Source organism: Equus caballus, chromosome 1, assembly GCF_041296265.1.
Source record: "Equus caballus isolate H_3958 breed thoroughbred chromosome 1, TB-T2T, whole genome shotgun sequence".
NCBI lineage: Eukaryota > Metazoa > Chordata > Mammalia > Perissodactyla > Equidae > Equus > Equus caballus.
In genome coordinates this window covers 21,369,431-21,390,959 of record NC_091684.1, presented here as the reverse complement: position 1 = coordinate 21,390,959, position 21,529 = coordinate 21,369,431, and the positions used below count along the sequence as shown (strand labels likewise).

Here is a 21,529-nt window from a genome sequence, read left to right as displayed (position 1 = left end):
GCAAGCCGGGAGGGAGGAAAATCTTTCTCTACAGCGCTCTGTGCCATCCGTACAGTTGTGGTGAAGAGTATAGGGCTGGATGGGGTTATGTGCACAGTAGGTCTGTGCGAGAGACTGGGTATAGCTGGGTATTGGGCCAGGGTCGGGGAGTGGGGGGCAGGGGTGGGGCGGGCAGATTCTAAAAACTGCTTCTTTGCTTCCTCACAGATATGGCCCAGAAAGGCCACGGTCTCGCAGTCCCGTGAGCAGGTCACTGTCGCCGAGGTCCCATACTCCCAGCTTCACCTCCTGCAGCTCTTCCCACAGCCCTCCCGGCCCCTCCCGGGCCGACTGGGGCAGCGGCCGGGACTCGTGGGAGCACTCTCCCTACGCCAGGAGGGAGGAAGAGCGAGACCCGGCCCCCTGGAGGGAGAACGGGGAGGACAAGAGGGACAGGACGGACACGTGGGCACCTGACCGCAAACACTACCCCCGGCCACTAGACAAAGCCGAGTTAGACGAGCGACTCGAAGGAGGGAGGGGCCACCGAGAAAAGCACCCGAGGACTGGGTCCCCCAACCCGCTCCACTCGGCATCCGGGTACAAAAGCCGAGAAGACGGCTACTACCGGAAAGAGCCCAAAGGCAAATCGGACAAGTATCTAAAGCAGCAGCAGGACGCCTCCGCGAGGTCCAGGAGGAAAGACGAGGCCAGGCTGCGGGAGAGCAGACATCCCCACCCAGACGACCCTGGCAAGGAGGACGCGCTGGAGCCAAAGATTCGGGCCCCTGACAGCACCAAGTCTAAGCAGAGTGAGAAAAACAGAACCAGGAGACCTGATAGAGACCAAGAAGGAGCCGGTGATAGGAAAGAAAGCCGAATGGCAGAGAATGAGGTAATGATGCCATTTGTTCCCCACGTGAGGCGAGGCAGGTCTCAAGGGAGAATAATGCTAATATAATGCTGATGAACATTTATTGAATGAGTGAAACACTTACTGAATGTGTACTCTGTGCCAGGCCCTGTGCTAAACACTTTATCTCAATCAAGTCATCTAATCATTTAATCCTCACAGCAACCCTAAGAGGTAATCATAGTAATAATAGCATTATTACTGTAGAGGAGGAAACTGAGGCACAGAGAACCTAAGTTAGTTGCCCCAGGACACACAGTCAGGAAATAGCAGACCCGGAATTATACCTGGTCATCTGGCTCCAAATCCTACAGCACCCTGCTGCTTTTACTAGCAGTTAGGGAGGGGTGTGATGCAAAGCCCTCTGTGGTCCTGTTTGTCCAGGGTGGAGTGGCCCTGAGGTGTTTCACCCACACCCTCTACCAACGGAGATTAGATCTTTGGTCCACTCTATCCTCTCTCCTGCCAAAAGCATCTACCAATCCTGGGGCTTCCATGAGAGGTGGTAAAGGAGAAGCAGCCAACACCCACTAGACTATACTGGGTACCCAGGGCTTGGTGTGTTTCTCTAGACACTGTCCATAGTGTTTCACTTCCACTGTAATAAAAATGCTCGGCAACTGGCTAGTACCTTTCATCCAAGCATCTGAAAGGGCCTATAACCTGCTGCATGACTTCAGTTCACACAGTGGGTCACCAGGAGGACTCTGGGCACCAGGTCTATATTCTATCTTGGCTTACACTTCCTTGTTGCCAGAACCGCCTACATTTAAGTAGGAGTGAGATAGTGGAGGTGGCGGGGGGAGGAGGGTCTGCATAAAGAACCCAATTTTAAAAATCCTACATGCATATCTTCTAGTCTGAACCCAGAAGTTGGTGACAATGGCTAAGTGCAAATGAGGAGCTCACTTCTCAACTCCATGAAGACTGACATGTCACACTTTTGGGCAGTATTTCTGCATTCACTCCTACTTGCATTGGTGGAGGGCCGAAGCTCAGGGGCACAGGGGGTCCCAAGGCATAGGACCTAGTCCATGTGATGGCCGAGACCAAGGTCTAATGGTGGAAGCAGACCTACAAACACGATTCACACACAGTGGGGACCGTGCTGGAGTCAAGCAGTGGATGAGCTGCTCTGGAGGGAGTGAACTCTGCCCTGGGAGAGGAGGAAAGCTTCCTCAAGGAGGTGACATTTGATCTGGGCATTGAGAGCGGGGAAGAAGGCAGTTTGGGAAGCGGCGAGGGCAAAAGTGAGAAAGACAGACTGTTTTGAAGAACCTTGGGGAGTCTCCATGTGGCCACATCTTTAGGGCATATTAAAGGATGATGTTTTTGAAAAGTAAAATTATGCTCTTGTGCAAACATAAAATGCACACATGTCAAAGATGTTATTTAACTCATTAATTAATGAGATAACCAGTAAGATGTAAAAGACAGTTCAAAGGGGACTCTAAAGAGTGGGTAACATAGAGAGGCAATCAGGAATGCTGAAATGAATTTACTAATAGATGTGAAACTGGCCTGTTCCACAGGGAACTGGGAATCAGTTGCATCTCCACCAGATAAAGTTCCTTTGCATCTCTGTGTACAAGAATTGTTTGCACTACTATTAGTTTTCTGCAATTTACAGAGTTGCAAAATAGCTCAATTCAAGATAAAGTGCAGACTCCTACAGAATCAGATAGCCTGGGAGGGTGCTGGGCAACTGTCCAACATTCCATCGAAAGGACACCCAGTAATCTTTTTTACCCATCTCAAAGTCTGGGACGGTTTTTCCTGACTGGCATAGAATGGGCAAGCTTGGGAGAAGAGATTAAGGAAGAGGGTGGGGTGGGCTCATGAAGGACCTGGTGTGCCTTGCTTAGGATTTGAACTGGATCCCGAGGACCTGTGAACCAGTGGATGTTTTTAAGGAGAAGTATATGCTTGGAGGTGTCCTAGGGGCTGGTGATGGGCCAGTGGCTCAGAGGGGCCAAGAACAAGAGTTGGCAGGGGCTCAGGCCTGGACCTCACACACTTACTGCCGGTCTAGGACCCTTTGTCTCCTTGGCAAAGGGGTGGAGCTGCCCCTTTGCCCTCCAACCCACGCTCTGAGACTCTTCTCTGGTAACCTCACTTCTCCCACTGTTTCATGCACCCTGCCTTCATTGGTTCGCACAACATCACTCATTTAAGATCATGTACATGATGGACCATCCCAAGAGCTGCGATGCAAAAAGGATTTCCAGAAAGCCCCATGGTTTCCCACAATTCTGTCCCTCTAGTTGGTTCTTCCTCTAATAGCTCTAGAGTGGGGTCAGAAGGGACTTGCTAGAGGCCCCAACAGATTGTATCTGTGGGTTTGGAGGCAGGCAGCCCACATTTGGTGGAATATCAGCAGAAAAAAAAGTTTTCCTCATTGATCGCAAATTCTGTGTCACAATCTTGAGAACAACACAGGTCCACACATGGCTGCCCTAAGAGTCAGATAACAGGCAGTGACTGAACTCAGGGATGCAGGCAGTAGGCTTTCTTCTAATATACCAGGCCCCTCCCACCACAGGGCCTTTACATGTGCTCTCCTGCCTAGGACCCCCCACCCGACCCCAGAAGTCCACATGGCTCCCTCCTCACCTCCTTTGTCTTAACTTGTCACATTCTCTACAAGTTTATTTCTGGTCACTACATAAAGTCACAACATCTGGACCTGCTTCTCTTGCTTCCTGCTTCCTTTTCTCTGTCACACCCATCTCCTTCTAGCCTCTCCCCTGACATCTTTATTTATTTTATTTAGTGTCTATTCCCCTCCCCTCACCCCCCAAATGTAACCTCTCCAAAGGCAGGAATTTTTGTCAGCGGTGCCCACTGCTGTGTCCCCAGTCCCTACGTTAGGGCTTGGCACAGAGGGCGTTCAGTGAGTATCTGCTGAAGGAATGAATGACTGAACCCAGACTCTGGAGGCAAAGGTCTGGCTTCTGAGAACGAGGTCACACTGTGTTCTTCTCTGCCTCAATGTTCTTGTTTGTAAAATGGGTGTGGTCACAGGCCATTGTAGGAATTAAATGAGCTTGTGCTGGTTAGAAACCCTGTGGATCTCTGGAGAAAGTGCCGTGCAGGAGAAGCCAGCATGCATGCTGCTGAGTGCTGTGGGCAGCCAGGTCCATACAGGAGACCCATCCCTGATCACAAGGCCATAGGAAGAAGGCAAGAAATCGTCATCGAATAGGGAGGACACGGGAAGCAGCACTCCTTCGCCTAACTGGAAGGGGGATCAATGCCTAGAGGAGGGAAGCCAGGCAGGTGACACAGACCAGAGAGCATGAGTGACGCCAAGGTGGAGAGATGGGACCATGGCAGACCAAGGAGCAGGTGCCTATACGTGGGGGGCAGCCAGCCACTGCTCAGCTCCATTCTATGGCTGCCATGCCACATGTGTGCCCTGTGCCGATAGAGCTCCCATTTCTAAGAGCAAGACCAAAGTCTGGATATCTGTGTGAAATTTCCCATGTTTTAGAAGCTGTATAGACTAAAACATGTCTGTGGGCCAGATGCAGCCCAGGGGTCCCCAGAATGCAGCCCCCAGTATAAACAATCCATAGGAGGGAGAAATGACAAAAACACTTGTGCTAGATTCAGAGCCCAGAGACAGACTCGAGCATGCCGGGAGGCAGGTGCGAACTTGTTCTTCCCTCCACCCCCTCCTACCGGTCTCCATTCTTTTATTGCCCAGCGTCCATGGAGCACCTAGCACTGGGGCTGCAGTTGTGAGTGAAAGCTGAAATGACTTCCGATCTCATGGAGCTCATGGTCTAGTGGGAAGATACACTAATCAAATAATTCCTCAAATGAGTAGAAAAGTGTGAGTGTTAAGGTGCTAAGAAGGAGATGGAGGTATACACTGCTGTTAGTGCCTGTAACAAATCAGAGACTTCCCTGGGTTAGGATGTGACTGTTGAGATTTAAAGGAATGGTGGGTATTTACTGAATGAAAAGGAAGGAGAGCAGACAGAGGGACCAGCATGTGCAAGGGCCCTGTGGCTAGAGGCCAGTGTTGCTGGAGCAGAGAAGGCCAGGGTTAGAATGGTGGGAGGTGAGGCTGATTTTTCAACAGGGGCCACATCACGCAGGGCCTTGTAAGCAGATTAAGGAGTTTTATCTTTATCCTAAGTGCAACGGGAAGAGAACGTTTAAGCAGGAAGGTGCAATGAGGCCATCATAGTTTTGCATTTTGGAGTGATCATTCTTGATTGCCTTGGGGAGAATAGACTTGGGATGAGGCGACAGGGTGGAAGTGGGAGACCAACTGGGGTGTGGCTTAGCAGTAGCCCTGGCCCTGTGGTAGTAGAGCTCTGCTTGCAACAGTTGGGACCTCTAATATCTTGGTCCGTGAGCTGGTGTGGGCAGCCAGGTGCGTTGGTTGCATTGTCTGTTCCCCTTAAGCTGCCACTCTGACCTGGAAGTGTTCCCAGGGCAAGGGATGCATGGCCAGGTGCTGCTCTGGTTCCTGTGCCTGCAGGGAGGAAGGGCCGGGGTCTGTCTGGCGGGGGCTCCAGCCAGGCCACGCTGTCCCTGCCTCTCCCAGCTTGAACTGGATGGGGTCCTTTTACTGTGTTGACCTAGGAGTGTGGCTGGAGGAACTGCCTGAGAAGGGGAAAGATGATTTATTTTGGGAAGGGAGGGCCATGTATAATTTATTCAGGGAGATAAAAATAAAGAAAAGCGGTCCCCTGTTAGTAGAAGCTATGGGTTCTGATGGCTGAAAAAGCATTGAGAGCTGCTTTGTTCTTAGGTTAGCTCAGAAGACTAGCGCACCCCTTTCCGTGGAATCTTCCGCTCCAAACCCTGGAGAGAGCAAGGACTTGAGGACTGGAACTGTCTTTCCCTGTCCGGTAATAACTGGCTCGACCAGTCAGCCCTGCGCTCCTGCCCCAGCTGGCTCTTTGTCAGCTCCAGAGGGGTGTGTCTGGTTGTAAGAAATCAGAACTAGAGTTGCTTATGTTGCACCAACCTCAGCCAAAAATGTTGAGAAAAATGCCACTTGCCCCTGAGGAAGCCCAGGAATAGTCATTGGTTTGGGGGCCAAAGTTTAAGTCATGGGAGAATATCCTCCAAAAACTTCTAAAATAGGGGGTTGGCAAACTGTTTCTACAAAACGCCAGAAAGTAAATATTTTAGGCTACGTGGGCCAAGAGGCAAAATTGAGGATATTATGAAGGTACTTATGTAATCATTTAAATGGCAACTATTTACAAATGGGGAAAGCATTGTTAGTTCACAGACGATACATAGAGAGGCCCTGGGTCCGCTTTGGCTGGAAGAGTAAAGTTTGCTGACCCCTGTTTTAAGGCTGTTCAGTGGCCCGAATTCTCAAACCAAACACCTGCTTTCCGTTCGATTTCCCAGACATGTGCAGTATGTTAAGGGACTTGATCGGAGGGAGGGAGTAGGAGCAGGAAGAAGGGAAGGGATTGCTAGTTTGGGCCATAGCTCCAGGGCAGAGATAGGGCAAAAGGGAGGTGAGAGAGGCCCCTGTTGGGTGACAACTCTCTTCCTACCCATAAGGGACCTGGATGTGATTTTTTATGGCTGTGACGGATCTGTTGGGGACATGTCACCATGATGGTTGTTAATCCCAATGTGAGTTCACTCTTGGGATTTTCACTTACCTTCACTGTCTGCGGGTTTCACAGATGCAAAAACTCCCCAGTTTGCTAGGGATTTCAGCCCCCCTAAAGATATCAGGCCAGTCATTAAGACATTTCTATGCCTCCATTTGTCTGTGTGACCTTGAGCAAAGTTACTTAACCTCTCTGAGCCTTAGTTTCCTCATCTGTATAATGAAAGTGATAATAGCACCTGCTTCTGAGGGGTTTTGTGAGGATAAAGGAAATGTTGTGTGTGCAGCACAACTGACAACTGTTAGCTGTGCCCATTGCCATTCTTTTTCTCATAGCACTCCCTCATTTCTCTGCTGCCCGCTCACGGTTGATTTGGTTTGTTCTGTTCTTCCTTTTGCAATTGCAAGACTGGAAAAGAGGAACAGGAGGGCATGGAAGAAAGGCCCCCATCAGTGGGCAGGCAGGAGAAAGAAGCAGAGTCCTTTGATCCTGAAAACACAAGGACAAAGAAGGTAAAGTTTGTCCTAAATGCCGGCAGTATAGCCACATCTGCACGACAGGCATCGGGGACTGAGTTACAGAGTCCCCGTCCTGCCCAGTGAAGCCCTGCTGTGTGGGATGTGCCAGAGACCCCACCAGCGGTTCAGTGAATGAAGCCGTCCTCCCAGCGCTTCTTGGAGGAATGGCTTTGCCTGGGGTTGTTGCATAGTCTTGATTGAGGAGCTCTTTACTACGTGCCTGAGCTCTGCTGCACTCTCCAGCAACTTGGCTGTGCTCATAAGAGAAAACATGTGCCCGAAAAAGACTCGGGCTCCAGAGCCAGACTCCCAAAATAGGCAGGTCCCCTGGGAGGGGCTCCCATGAGGGGGGGTTTTGGGTACTCAAACCAGGGCCCTGACCTCAGCAGGCCCAGACTCTGGGATTAACAAGACATCTATTATGCTTGTAAAGATTATTTTACTTAATTAAAATGAAAAACCCAGTTACAGTGCTGGGGCTTCCACAGCAAAAAGAAAGGTCCTTGGAACGCAGCCAGCTTTGTGCCTTTCTGGTCAGGGGAGGTGGAGAAATGAGTATCGTTGGCAGGGAAGCCGCTCTCCTAAATCTGGCTGCTGGGTCCGTGGGCTGCTGGGGGCACCAGGGGAAAGTTTCAGCAGGGCCCAAGTATGAGCCTTGGCTAGGGAAGTTGCCCCCTTGCTGGGAGAGGGTGCTTGGGGAAATTTTGTAGGGGCTTGGCCACAGTTACGTTTAGCGATGCCCCACGTGCAAAGAAATAGCTCCAGCAAGTTGATTTATTTAGAGTTTCTAACTTAATCATTCATTCATTCAAAAACTATGTATTAAGCACCTCTAATGTACCAGGTGTTGAAATTCTTTCTGCCACTTTAAACATGGTGGATTAAGCATTAAGGGTTTATTCCAAATCCTGGGCTGTTTTGAGCCTCATCCTAGGGATGAATCAGTGATGTGGGACTTGAGTGGTTTACAGCCTCTAATTACCCAGTAAATGTTCCCAGGTAGAAGTAAGAATGCTCAGGATCTTTCTGGTTTGAGGGGTCCCGTGGTCAAGGTTTATGCCCTCTGGTTTAATACAAAGACCCACTCCTCAGCCACCCTCTGACCTCCATTCTGCATTTTTGTTCAGGAGCAAGATTGGGAGAGTGGAAGTGAGGCCGAGGTGGAGAGCTGGTACCCCACGAACATGGAGGAGCTGGTTACAGTGGACGAGGTGGGGGAGGAAGAAGATTTTATCATGGAACCGGACATCCCAGAGCTGGAAGAAATCGAACCCATTGACCAGAAGGACAAAATCTGCCCCGAAATGTGTCCCTGTGTGACGACCGCCTTACACCTGGACTTACCCAAAGATTTCACCAAGGAGGGAGGCAAGACCATAGGTAATGGGGCTGCAGAAATCAGCCTCAAGTCGCCCAAAGAACTGCCTTCTGCTTCCACGAGCGGTCCCAGTGACATGGACGTGGAAACGCCTGGCCTAAATCTGGATGCTGAGCGGAAGCCAGCTGAATGCGAGACAGGCCTCTCACTGGAGGGTTCAGGTTGCTACGAGGAGCAGGCAAAGGGAGCAGAGGGCTCAGATGCTCATCTGGCCCCTACGCTCCAGCAAATGTCTTCCCCCAAGCCAGCAGAGGAGAGGGCCCGGCAGCCTAGCCCATTTCTCGATGACTGCAAGGCCAGGGGGACCCCTGAAGATGGGGCTTGTGAAGGCAGCCCCTTGGAGGAGAAAGCCAGCCCCCCCACCGACACCGACCTCCAAAGCCAGGCTTGCCGAGGAGTGTCGACCCCGGGTAACTACCTCCCTCTTCTCCCTGTGCGGTCAGGTTGATGGGCCCACTGCTACCCTAGAGAAGTGTGTGGGCATGTTTAGGCTGGAAGGAGCATAAGTAAGGTTTCAACCAGAGTTAAAACTGGTGCAGAAAGCAAGCTGCTAAAAGCCTAGCTATACTGTTAGGGCTTTTAGGCAAATGGCCTAAAGAAAATCAGATAGGAGACCACACATTTTAAACTCAGATAAGATGGTCTTCTCTGAATTTGCGGGAACCCAGTGGACTCTGACAACTAAAATTAGCAAAAGTTTTCAGTTATCAGCTGAAGGAGCTTCGGTTCCTCGGGATCAGCAAGCAGCCCCTTGTGCCTGCATAACAGGGGACCACCCAGGTCGTTATTCTGTGAGGCCTTAGCCAGGGGGGCAGGAGTGTGGGAGGCAGAGAAAGGAGCGGGCAGAGGGAAGAATGAGGGACTCACTAAAGGGCTTCCCCTTACTCCCTCAGACGCACTTTTCTCCAGGGTTTGACGGTGAAACAAGACTTGGAGGTGGGCTCGCCTCCGCCTCCATGGGAGGTGATGTAGTGCTGTGCCTAGCACTATGACATCATGAAAGACAGAGTTTAAAATAGGCTAAGCCCTAGCTTCTCTGCCAAGTGGAAACTAAGATCCATCAAGGGCTTTGGGGGCAGGGAGCGTGAGTAGCCGTCACTGTTCTCCCAGTGAAAATAACTAGAGAGATTCATTTCACACAGACCTTGGAGCATTCCAGAGGTTGAAGTAAGGGGTACAAGAGTCGGGGACAGAAACTATAGAGGAAAGACTTAAAAATAAACATTTCAGTCCAGTGCTCTGTGGCTGGCACAAGCTGGCAGGTGAGCTGGAGGCTTGGCCTGGCTTCCATGTCAAGCTGACCTGAGCTGTTTTTCACCTGTGTGGATCTACGTCTCCACGGAAACTGCCATGAGCTGCCTTTGTTGCTAGAGTAACACTGAGGCCTGGGTTGTGTCTAAAGAAGGCAAGAATAAAGGAGGAGCAAGATGTTCACCTTGCTCTGGTTGAACCCCTTTTATTTTGTGGGATAGGTCCCAACATGCACTGGTGTCAGTGGCTTATTTGCTTACCCAGTGTTTGGAGTTCCTATTTAATAACACTGCTCGACAAGCTTGGGGTGAGAATGGCATTGCCGTTCCTGCCAGCCTCAGTGCTCCTGTGAACGTCACCACAATTTTTGCCCTTCCGTAATTCCTCTGCCTGCAGAGATGGAGTGATACTGAGTTGGGGAGCATGCGGGTGGATCATCCCAAGCGAAGGCCTCAGCAGCCAGCACCCCCACCCGGGACCATTGCAAAGATCTGCCAAGTTTTCTTGTGTGTCACATTCTTTGGCAGTGGAAAAAGCTCTTAACTATAGCACTTTGGTTCTAATTAGAAGTCCTCGCCCTACTCTCATATTATTAAGCAGTCCAAGGGAGCGATCCCCATCACGCAGCACAAGGAACAGAATTGCAGGGGTTCTTGGAGGCGTGTTGTGGTTCATTGGTCTTTGCCTTGGCTCCTGTTCTGCAGAAAGCTCCAGGTATATGGAAATGAAAACTCTGGACGTGAGGTCACCAGAATACACCGAAGTGGAGCTGAAACAGCCCCTTTCTTTGCCATCTTGGGAACCAGAGGATGTGTTCAGTGAACTTAGCATTCCTCTAGGTAGGTGAAATACACGGTCCTTACTGAGCATGCAGCTCTAGGAAATGACAGTTCTGTAGTAACATCTAAGAGCTTGAGAGAGCTTTTTGTCATTTTGTTGTTGTTTCTAATGTCTGAGGCGGTAACCTAGGTTTTGCGAGCTGCTGTTTTACAGTCTCTTGCAGTTTCAGTCTCCCGTAGTAGACCAGAGACCTCATGGGGCCAGGCCTCTCAGGGCACTGCCACGGGAGCCAGAGCTGAGAGACTTGTTTTTGCATCAGGGAATGCGTTATTCCGGACCATGCAGCCCTTATTCAGGCAGGGAAGAAGCAGAGGCCCAGTGGCCACCACAAAATCAACAGAATTGACTCCCTTCTTCTACTCTCTTCCCTGCCCTCCTTGCCCCAGTTCTTCCTAAAACAACGCTACATTTTTTTCTCTTTGAAGGACCAGACTCTGAGGCAATGATGCTGAATAGGCTGCATCTGGGGCAGACCCTACACAGCTGATAGAGGGAGCACTGAACAGAGAGAGACCCAGGCCCCTGTCCTTCCTATTCCACTTACTGGGTGACTGCGTGTCCTCAGACAAGTCATACTCAGAATGTTTTTTGCTTTTTCTGGCCCCTCAAGTCCGTTATTAGTAAGACAAGGAGTAAAAAGAGAGAGAGAAAGATGTAAAAATATTTTTCCTGGAGGCCTTGGGAGTGAGCGGTACTGTCAGAACTCACCTGGCCGGGGAAGGCAACCCAGCCACAGGCAGAATGGAGATCAGGGCACTGCTGAGGGGGCCAGCCGGCTGGGGACACTGAGAGGGGGATGGCTCGGGCCTCTGGCAGGCAATGTGCAAACGCAGAGTCCTCATAGGGGATGATGGGTTGGGGTTTCCTGAGGCTGAGTTTCTTCACCTGTAATACGGAATTGTTCCAAATCAGTGGCTTTTCAGTGGTGGAAGTGTTGGGGGTGGGGGGGATAGCGAGGAGGAGGGTTAAAAGTGGAATCACCCAGGACATGTTTTCAAAGAGGAGTGGTAACTACAGTCTCAGGGAAGGGAGTGAAGATAGTTTAAGAAAGTTCCCTGGGGGGCTGGCCCCGTGGCTGAGTGGTTAAGTTCGCACTCCGCTGCAGGCAGCCCAGTGTTTCGTTGGTTCGAATCCTGGGCACGGACATGGCACTGCTCATCGGACCACGCTGGGGCAGCGTCCCACATGCCACAACTAGAAGAACCCACAACGAAGAATACACAACTATGTACCGGGGGGCTTTGGGAAGAAAAAGGAAATAATAAAATCTTTAAAAAAAAAAAAAGAAAGAAAAAAGAAAGTTCCCTGGGAGCTTCTGACACCATTGCTACCCCAGTGACTCCCACTCCAGCCCATGTCATCTCTGAGTCTTTACATTGACTCCGAAAGGTTGGAAAGCAATAAGACAAAGGAGTAGTAGCAGCTGCTCAGAGAGAGAGCTTGGATGGTGTCTCTTGGGAAGATGTCACAAGGAAGCAAGATAAGCGTGCGTTATGTAATGACTAGTGACCGCGTGTCTGCTCAGTCATTATGGAGGCTCATCCTTTCCATCAAGTTTCTCTTTTTCATCTCCTTTAAAAAATTTCTTACTGTTTGTGTCCTCCAAGTGTACCATTTTCATAGAGTCAGATTTGAAGAGCAAACGCCTTTTTTTTTTAAGGGCTAAATTTGCTGCATAGCGTCCAACATGCCACAGGACAACAACTAAAAAAAGGAACTACTGACCTTAGAATGAACTAAGAAGACTGCGTGAAGGCCCCGGGTGTTTTAACCCTGGGAAACAGTTGCAAAGGTTGTCTTTCAGGAAAAAGGTGCCAGACAGTTCCTTCATGCATTCTTTATGCATTCATTCAGTCAGCAATACTTACTGGATAGTATGGCACTGTGCAAGGCGCTCTGGGGGAATCAAGAAATGTAGCACAAGTCTCTCGTCATCCAAGAACTTAGAATCTGTATGATATACACAGCACTAATTAAGAATAAATTATGCTACCTTATAATTCACGTCTTTTTATTATTGTTTTTTATTGCAAAAAATGTGAAAGGTTATTATAACACATTTAAAAAATAAGAACCATATAAAGTAAATGTTATATGTATCGCTGCCCTCCAGTCTCTCCCCGACTCTAGCAGTAGCCACTTTCATACCCACAGATAATTTTTCTCCCTCAAAAACGGGATCACTATACACATAATGTTCTGTAATTTGCTCTTTTAACTTAATAGTGGGTCCTAGAGATCTCTTCAAGTCAGTTCAAAGAGAATGTATTCTTAACCACTGCAAATATTCTATCTTAAAAGATGTACCATAAATTACTGATCATTCCTCTAGTGGTGAGCTTTTAGGATATTTTCAATTTTTTTTGCATTATGAAAATGCTCTAATAGTTAAGCTTTTATTTTTATTATTTACCATGCAGGCACCATTCCTAGTGCTTATCTCTTTTAACTCTCTCAAAACACCAATGAGCTAGGTAATAATTTTATCCCTATTTTACAGATAAGAAATCTGAGATGCAGGGTTACAAAGCTAGTGATCAGCAAAGACTGGAGTCAGGATTCCAACCCCAGGAGTGTGATTCATGGAGCCATGCTGGCTCTATGCTCTGTTCCCTTCCAAACATGCTGTCACCTTTGTGTGCATGCCAGCATTTCTGTAGGACAGTGTCCTAGCGGGGGGGCTGTTGGGGTGAGGGGGAGTCATAGATATTTGCATTGCACATTTTCATAATTGTGACTAAATTGCACTCCAGAAAGATTATACCAGTTTTCACTGCTCCCTTGAGGGAGAGTTCTCATTCTCCATGTCATTGGATGTTATCAGTTTTTTAGATAACTTATTTTTCAAATATTGGCACCTGAGCTAACATCTGTTGCCAATCTTCTTTTTTTCTTATTCTTCTCCCAAAAGCTCCCCAGTACATAATTGTATATTCTAGTTGTTGGTCCTTCTGGTTGTGCTATGTGGGATGCTGCCTCAGCATGGCCTGATGAGTGTTGCCATGTCCGTGCCCAGGATCGGAACCCGCAAAACCCTGGGCAGCTGAAGTGGAGTGTGCAAACTTAACCACTTGCCCACGGGACCAGCCTTGGATATTATCAGTTTTTAATCTTTACCAATCTGTTAGGAGGAAAATGATATCTCATTCTGGTTTTTTAAAAAAAATAGCTCTATTGAGGTAAAACTAATGTTAATGAAGTGCACATATTTAAAATGTACAATTTGATCAGTTTGACATATGACCTGTGGGACCACCACCACGATCAAGATAGTGAACATATTCATCACCCCCCAAATTTCCTGATACTCCTTTGTAATCCTTCCCTCCCCACACCTCAATCCCCAGGTAACCACGGCTTTCTCTTCTGTCACTAAATAGTGGTTTGCATTCTAGAATTTTGTATAAAGGGAATCATACAGTATGCACTGTTTCTGCCTGGCTTCTTTCATTCAGCATAGTTATTTTGAGATTCATCCAAATTGTTGGGTACATTGATAGTTGGTTTCTTTTTAGTGTTGAGGAGTATTGCATTGTGGATATATATGGACCACCTTTTGTTTATTCATTCGTCTGTTGATGGGCATTTGGGTTGTTTCCAGTTTGGGGCTATTCTAGATTGTACTTTTGTGCTTGATTATAGTCTTCGATTAGCTCTGAGATCCATTATCTCATGGATCTCAGGGTAGGGGTGTGTGGAACTATTTCCCGAATTTGACAGGTGAGGAAACTGCAGCCCAGAGACTTACCAGAGATCACACAGCAAGTTCAGCTCAGAACTCGGGATTTCAAATCTGAGACTGCTCTGCTCAGGCAGCACAGTGTAGGAAAAGCGATTTTTGTGCAGTGGTTAAGAGCACAGACTGTGGAATCTGACTCCCGGGGTTCAAGTCCCAGCTGGCTGGGGGACAGAGCAGCTTATTTAACCTCTCCGCTTGGCTTTCTTCACTTGTAAATCGGCGAGAGTAATAGAAGCCTACCAGGTAGGGTTATTTTGAGGATTAAATGAATGAAGACTTGTAATACAGCAGGAGATATTTAATAAGGGTTGGTTATTGTTATTATTCATTTGTGAAATAGTTACTGAGACCTACTAGGTTTCCTCTCACTGGGGCTGCGTAACCCTTCACCCTCCCGGGTCAGCCACTACCGCAGAGAGACCTCTAGGCAGGTGGGGAGCAGCTTTCAGGCTTTGTCCCTGTGGAGAGCAGGGAGGCGGAATGAGGAGTGCCAGGGACCGGGCATGCCATCCGGAGGAAAGAGAGGGGAAGACCGATTGCTCAGGGACCGGGGTGGGCACAGTGGGGAGGGCACTGCCCATGTGTTTCAGGCCACCTTTGGGTGACCCCAGCCAGCGTGAGCCTGCCAAGGCCTGTTCTTACCAGAACAAAAGGGCCTTGCCTGCAAAACACAAGCTCCCCCTCCACCCATCCCAAGCTTTGCTGGGATGATGGAGTTATAATTACCCGAGCCAGGAGCTATTATTAGAAGGCAAATTCAGCTTTAATTATCATACTTAATAGAGGCTGAAAAATGGGAGGACCAAGTGGCTCCAGAACTCAACTGGGCTGTGGCCGTTTTTCTTGCTGCTGTCGCTTCGCTGGGTCCTCACATTCCAGAAGCGTCCTGGGGTAGTGTTGGCATTTACTCCCAGTTACGCAGGGCAGAGTTACCTGGTGTTTGGGGATCCTCCCTGCCCGGCTTCTCCTTGCCCAGCACTGTCTTTTGACCACCTGGTACTGCCCGACCAGCCACCCGTGTCGGGTGGGTGCCGGGAAGAGTGTTATGGCCACATTGTGGGGTCTGGGTTCTCCAGGCGGCCTTGGTGAAAGGCTGGAGGGCGAGAAAGCCAACCCACAGGTAGGTGGCCTCTGTGAAGAAATGTTTAACACGTGTCTGGAAACGAAGATTTTTTGAGCACCAGGCAAAATGATAGGTACTTCCCCTTAACATCATTTGTGGTATTTTTATTCCTATTTTACAGATGAAGAAACTCAGAGAGGTTAAATAAACTGTACTTGAGGTCATACAACCTAAGTAAAAGAGCTAGGACTGATTCTCAATTCCATTTTCTCTCCACTAGACCATGGGCTTCTAAGCTTTTGGTGGGGGGGTGGGGGGGGGGAGCGCAGTGCAAGCCTTTGTTCAAAGTGAAATCTCACCCAGAACCCCAAGGATGGTAGCCATGCTCCTTGGGTTGAAAGCGGCCACTGCTGCCAGCTCAGGCCCTGCTTCATGCTCTGTGGTGGCTTCTGAGGCAGCTGCATCCCTTCTGGGGGTCCTAGGACAGGGGCTGGAAGGCTCTTGGGGAACCTGGAGGATCCTGGAGACCTCAGCTGGGGTCTGCAGCGACAAGCCCAGGCTTCTTTCCTGGTACCACCCAAGTGGCCGATCCTGCAGGGTCTGGGGCAAGAGAGAGGGAGTGGCTCTGATCACAGGCCTGCGTCTGCTCCGTGTGGCCTCCGGGTGGTGCTTCTCTTTTTCTAGTGGCTGTTCCTGTCTTGTGTGGGCCTCTGCTCCCCACAGAGCAGCAGCAAGGGGGAGAACTATTTTGTAGGAACAGAGGATGTAGGCGGGCCTTGCTTAAAACTCCTTTGCCGGCCACAGCCTGTTTGTGAAGTGGAGGGGTGAATTGGCCACCCACAGGCAAAGCCAGGGCCATCCTTTTCCATCCTTTGGGGTGAGGGTAGAAGGAGAGAGAGGAGGGGAAGCACACTCAGCTTCTCTCTGGGCAGCTGGGCCTGAATGTGGCCCCCTCACTTCTGGGAGCTTCTGTGGATTGCTGAGGGCACAGCAGTGTGCTACGTGGCAGTTTGAGAAAACCAGCCGAGGAGGCCTCCCAGGCCCCAAACCACAGCCAAGCAATCAGTCAAGGCAGGCGGTGGGCAGGCCTCCAGGCGCCCTCCTCCCTCAGGCCTGCCCCTCTACACTGATGAGTGGCTTATTTGAAATGAAAAAAAAAAGTTGTAATTACAAGTCTAGGCTTCTTCTCTATGACTTGGTCTCCTGTGCACTTATCTCTGTCTCATGAGAGATGGCAGGAGGAAAGAGAAAGAAGCCCGGGACTTGTGGTCACACACAGCTTTGGAGGCCAGCTCAGGCCTGTCCTTTGTGGAGATTGGGCCTGTCTCCCTCTCTGCAAGAAGCTGCTGTTGCCCTGGTGTGTCGCTCCCAGCCTCCCTCTCCCTTCCACCCAGTGTGGCCAGCGCTGCCACCAGCCCCACCCCGAGAAGAGCAGTGGAAGCTAGCCAGATGGGCAGCAGCAAAGCCCAGCTGAAGTGTCAGTGCACAGGCAGGAAGCGGCCTGAGCACTCAGCCCCTCTTCGGTCCTTCCACAATGGGTCCTGCTTTGCACAGCCCCACACCCTGCTCTTTCGCTGGCCCTTCGCAATCGGGTGCCTGAGGAAACTGAGGCCCCGGAAGGGTTCAGCTGTTTCTCCTCAGGTTACGTGGGTTCTTAGTGTCTGGTCTGTGCCCGCTCAGACCTGGGCTCTTTCCACTCTGTTGACTGTGTCTTTAAAAGGAGAACCGTGATCCCCAAAACACCTTGGTGGAGGCTGGAGCAGCCACCGTCCCTCCAAAGATGAATCCTCTGGGCTGTGACACTGTCACTTCTCTGGCTGTCGGGCCACTCTTTCCTTTCCTCAGCATCAAAAATCTTCCCAGAATCCTGGGATTTATATTTAACAAATCATAAATAAAATGCTGTTAATTGATGGTTAAGATGTACAGACTGGAGAAAGATGGAGAATGTTTATGATATACTATTACATGAAAAAAGGGAGGAGACAGAATTGTGCTTAGCATATGGTTAAAACTGCCCCCACCCCCAGCCTCTACATATAGATAGTGTGGAAGAGAATATTTTGATTGGAATGACTCTGGGTGATTTTTTTCTCACTTTATTTTTAAATTTTTCTTTAATGAACATAATTCTAAAATAAACAACAAAAAAATGAGAGCATTCTCTAGAATCCTGGCCACAACAGCTGCAGAGAGAAGTACAGTGTGGAGAAATGAAATCCAATAAGTGAAATGTAAGAGACCTCGTTCCTCCTCTTTTCCCTGGAAAGGCTGGGAGCAGGCTGATACTAGGAGAGCCTGGACCTAGTTCCCAAAGGCAGTAGCAGAGCATAGAACTGCTAAGCACTCCATCACACTTCAGGGAGCACACCCCTGACATTCACAACCACCTGTGAAAGAGGTAGGTGCTGTTTTCTTCTAGCCTGTTTTGCAAATAAGGAAACAGGCTTGGAGAAGCTAGGTCACCAGCCAAAGTCAACAGCAAGTGAGGGATGGAGCTCATTGCTCCTCCTTCTACTTGATGGCTGGCAGGACCACAGGGGCCTCCCTCCACCTTCCTAATTGCCTGCCTGTCCACCCCCATCCTTCTGCAGGGGTGGAGTTCGTGGTGCCCAGGACTGGGTTTTACTGCAAGCTGTGTGGGCTGTTCTACACGAGCGAGGAGATGGCAAAAATTAGCCACTGTCGCAGTGCTGTCCACTACAGGAACTTACAGGTAACCATCAGCCTTCCTTGCCCAGCACCTGGGGGCTCCCCAGTCTCTGTGAGTTTCTGTCTCTTTCCACCACATGGAGAACTCCTACTCTCCCCTCAGACCTGACTCCACCGGGCTGCTCCACATGGTGGCTGCCTCCCGTGTGCTCTCAGAGCACGTCTCCGCTTTAGTACTTAGAACATTCTATTTGGGTTGGTTTTATTGTATCTTCCTCTCTCTCTAGACTGAGTAACTCGGGTTAGTGTTCACCTGGCCAGTGGTTGGGGCTGACCCCTTCCTACAAGACCTGGATGTTCCAGATCCAGATACTTCTCTGTATCTGTTCCCCTGTTTGCTAGAATAAAAACCACTACTACGTTCTATTTAAATGTTCATCCCTACCACAACATAGGCATATATGTACCAGGCACTGTTCTAGACACTGGGCATGCAACAACAAAAAAACAAAAAAGCAGACAAAGATTGCTGCCCTCGTGGAGCTTCCATTCTAATGTAGGAGAGAAGCAATAATTAAAATGCGTTTTTAGTATATTAAAAAGTGACATAAAAGATACTGTAAATACCTTATTTTGTCCACTCTAAGGAGCCATCAATTGTAAGACAAACCACTATTTTTTGATACTAATAAGAAAATAAAGCTGCAAAAGTTAAATGATGAGACTCCATCAACTGTCAAATGCATCTCAATTTCAGAGATGTTAATGTGTAAAAAATACATCTTAAAATCAATGAAATATAGTAATATTTCTATAATATACACCTAATATACATATAGCATATTAGAATGTGGTTTTCGTAATTAACTTCTGGTATAGGCTAGGAATTAGTAACTTAATAGAAAGCATGAAATATCAGACAACAGGGGGTAAGTATTTCGAGGCACTTCCTGTTTTTATTACAAGGAATCAGACTAGTTTTTTGACGGACAAGGCCTCAATCTGGAAGACCCTCATGGTGGCATCGTGCCCTAATTCCAGAGCAGGCATTACTGTCAGCTGAATTGTTAAAAAGTGGCTAATCTCATGGTTCTTAACCTAGGATGTGAACCAGAATCACCTGGACAATGTTTCAGTATATATACTAGGTCAGATAGTCAGTAGAATTTGGTGGAGCCTGGGAATACATAATTTGAGAAAGTTCTCCAAATGACTTGAATGTGTTAAGAAAACTCAGATGTAGGCTAACTCTCTTGTTTTATAATTGAGGAAACAAAGGCCCAGAGAAGCAACATGATTTGTCCAAGGCCATGCTGTTGGTGAGTTACCAGGCCTGAGACCAGATTGCCTGAGTCTTAAACATTTTCCTCTTTTTGCTGTACTAAGCTGGTCTTGCAAACAGAGACCCATAATGTCTCGGCCTGGGTCACCATATGCAAGGGACTGTCATTGGCTATGCCCAAACTCAGGTCACTTAAGCTTTTTGATTTCCCTCCAGAGAGCAGCTGCTCTGTGACCAAAGAAGCCATGGGGCCCCGGGCCCGGGTCCCAGCATCTCCTGGGGGAGTGTAGTGAAGGCCTGATTTGGCCAGACCAAGGGTTCAGACTGAGCTCCAGAGAGCCAGCTGAGGGCAGCCATCTGGCCTGAAGACAACATCCTCCTCCACCTCAACAAGATGAAACCTATGGAAGGCAGGGGCCTTGGAGATCATCTGGTCCTGATTTTCCCAGACCTTGGTTTTCATATCATCTGGCATCTTTAAAAAATGCAGCTTCCTGGACCTACCCTATACCTGCTTATTCATTTTCTCTAGGGCTGGGCCTGAGAATCTGCATTAAGAAAAATATTTCCAGCAGATTCTGATATCTCAGTCTGAGAACGTTTGATCTCATCTGGCATTCTCAGCTGGATTGTGAAGCCCCCAAGGAAACCACACAGCTCAAGGTCACCCAGGAAGTTAGGAAGAGTGCAGACTTCTCAGGGCCTCTAATTCTAAATCCTGTGTTTTTTTTTCCAGGGCAGTGGACTGTGTTCTGGGCCCCTGGGACAGGCTCACCTCCCCATAGCAGGCCAGAGCCATTCCTGTGGTTCCCAGGCATGTCAGGTCTAAACATTGGCTAAGCCCCTTACACCCGCCAACCGCAGTTCAGGTTTCCCTGACACACCTGCCAGGGAGCTGGGAGCTGCCACCACAGGCTTCCCAGATAGAGTTTCTGCAGCGGCCTTGACAAAATATCTCTGTCCACACAGCCTCGCCCACCCCACCCCACCACACCCCAAGTTACATGTGTGGAAAGTGCAGAATTCAGTCCCGAGCAGCAGGTGCTGGCTAACACCTAAGTTAGGCAACTTGTAAACTTAGCACCACCAGGAGGCCTTGAGGTGGGGGTTGGGGATTGCTCTTGGAGGCAGGGAACAGGCGGAAGCAGCCTCTATTCTCTCTGTGCAACCCTGTGCACAACCCTGCTGTTCCCCACTGCTGGTCATGGCCCTGAGAGAACCCACCCAGAGTAATCTGGAACAACAGGTGGAGTCAGTGCTAGATAGGAAAACTAGATGCCTGCTTGGCTCCGGGTCTGGGGAGGAATGTGCCCAAACAGCACACTCACCTGCCTGCCTCCCTCAGCACACATTTCTCTTCTCTGAGCTGAGGCAGAGGAGAAACCTGGCCCTCCATCAGCAGCCTGGGCTGCAGGGATCCAGTCTGCCCCTCTCCCGGTCAGGCTCACCCACCTCTCAAAGCCAACCTCAGTCTCTTCTAGAAAGAGCGGGTAGATGCAGTCGTCTCATTCACATCATCTCGTCTGACCCTCAGAATCACCTGGGGTCAGGGGAGGAGGACACCATTTCTCCCATTTAAGAGATTAGGGTCTGCGGCTGGGAGATGCTGAATGACTTTCCCAAAATCAGTTGGCTGGTGCCCCTAATGATAATGGGCAATATTGGCGAGTGTTTATTCATGCTGGGCGCTGAGCCAGGTGCTTTATGGTCCCTCTTGGACTTCACAGCAACCTTACACGGTAGTTACCATTATGACCCACACTTTACAGACGTCAGAGATGTTGGGTAACTTGTCTGCTGAGAGCTACTATTTGAACCCAGGTCATCTGATGACAGAGCCCACACACTTGACCACTGTGCTGGACCTAACCTGCTGACTCCGAATCCAGTGCTCTTTGCACTGTCCCTTGCTGCCCCAGCAGTCAGAGGGCCTGCAGCTGGGGCCCCAGGCATTTTCTAGTCTGTCTCATTGCATTGAATCCAGAATCCCAGGAACGGCCTGACAGGCTTGCCAAGTCGGGCTGGGGGCCAGCCAGATCAATGAGTGTTCCAGGGTGGGCAAGGCAGCCTCCAACTATGGAACAGAAATTCCACAGAAGGACCTCCAAGACACTCAAGCTGCCAGCCTGCCTGACGGGAGACAGGTTGTTACGAGGCTCAAATGTCAGGCTGTGGTTTTGTCTTTCATAATTGCTATAGGACAGTGCTTCTCTCTCTCTGGCATTCCAGCTTCCCTCTTTTCCCTCAGCCTTTTACACGTGGATGTGCTGCCTGGATACGGAGCTCTTTCTGGGAAACAAGTAGAGTGGCTGTGAGG

General features: G+C 49.3%; 1 protein-coding gene across 7 annotated transcripts in view; it reads left to right on the top strand.

Moving 5' to 3' along the window:
* Positions 1-21,529, top strand: part of RBM20 (RNA binding motif protein 20) — a 189,328-nt gene that overhangs the window by 164,425 nt on the left and 3,374 nt on the right. For all 7 annotated transcript variants that reach the window (XM_023639475.2, XM_003363408.5, XM_023639481.2 and 4 more), the window contains exons 9-13: positions 208-874; positions 6,897-7,001; positions 8,135-8,795; positions 10,341-10,475; positions 17,873-17,994. In XM_023639475.2, coding sequence (XP_023495243.2) covers positions 208-874; positions 6,897-7,001; positions 8,135-8,795; positions 10,341-10,475; positions 17,873-17,994 — 1,690 coding nt within the window. The remainder of the gene's footprint in view (positions 1-207; positions 875-6,896; positions 7,002-8,134; positions 8,796-10,340; positions 10,476-17,872; positions 17,995-21,529) is intronic.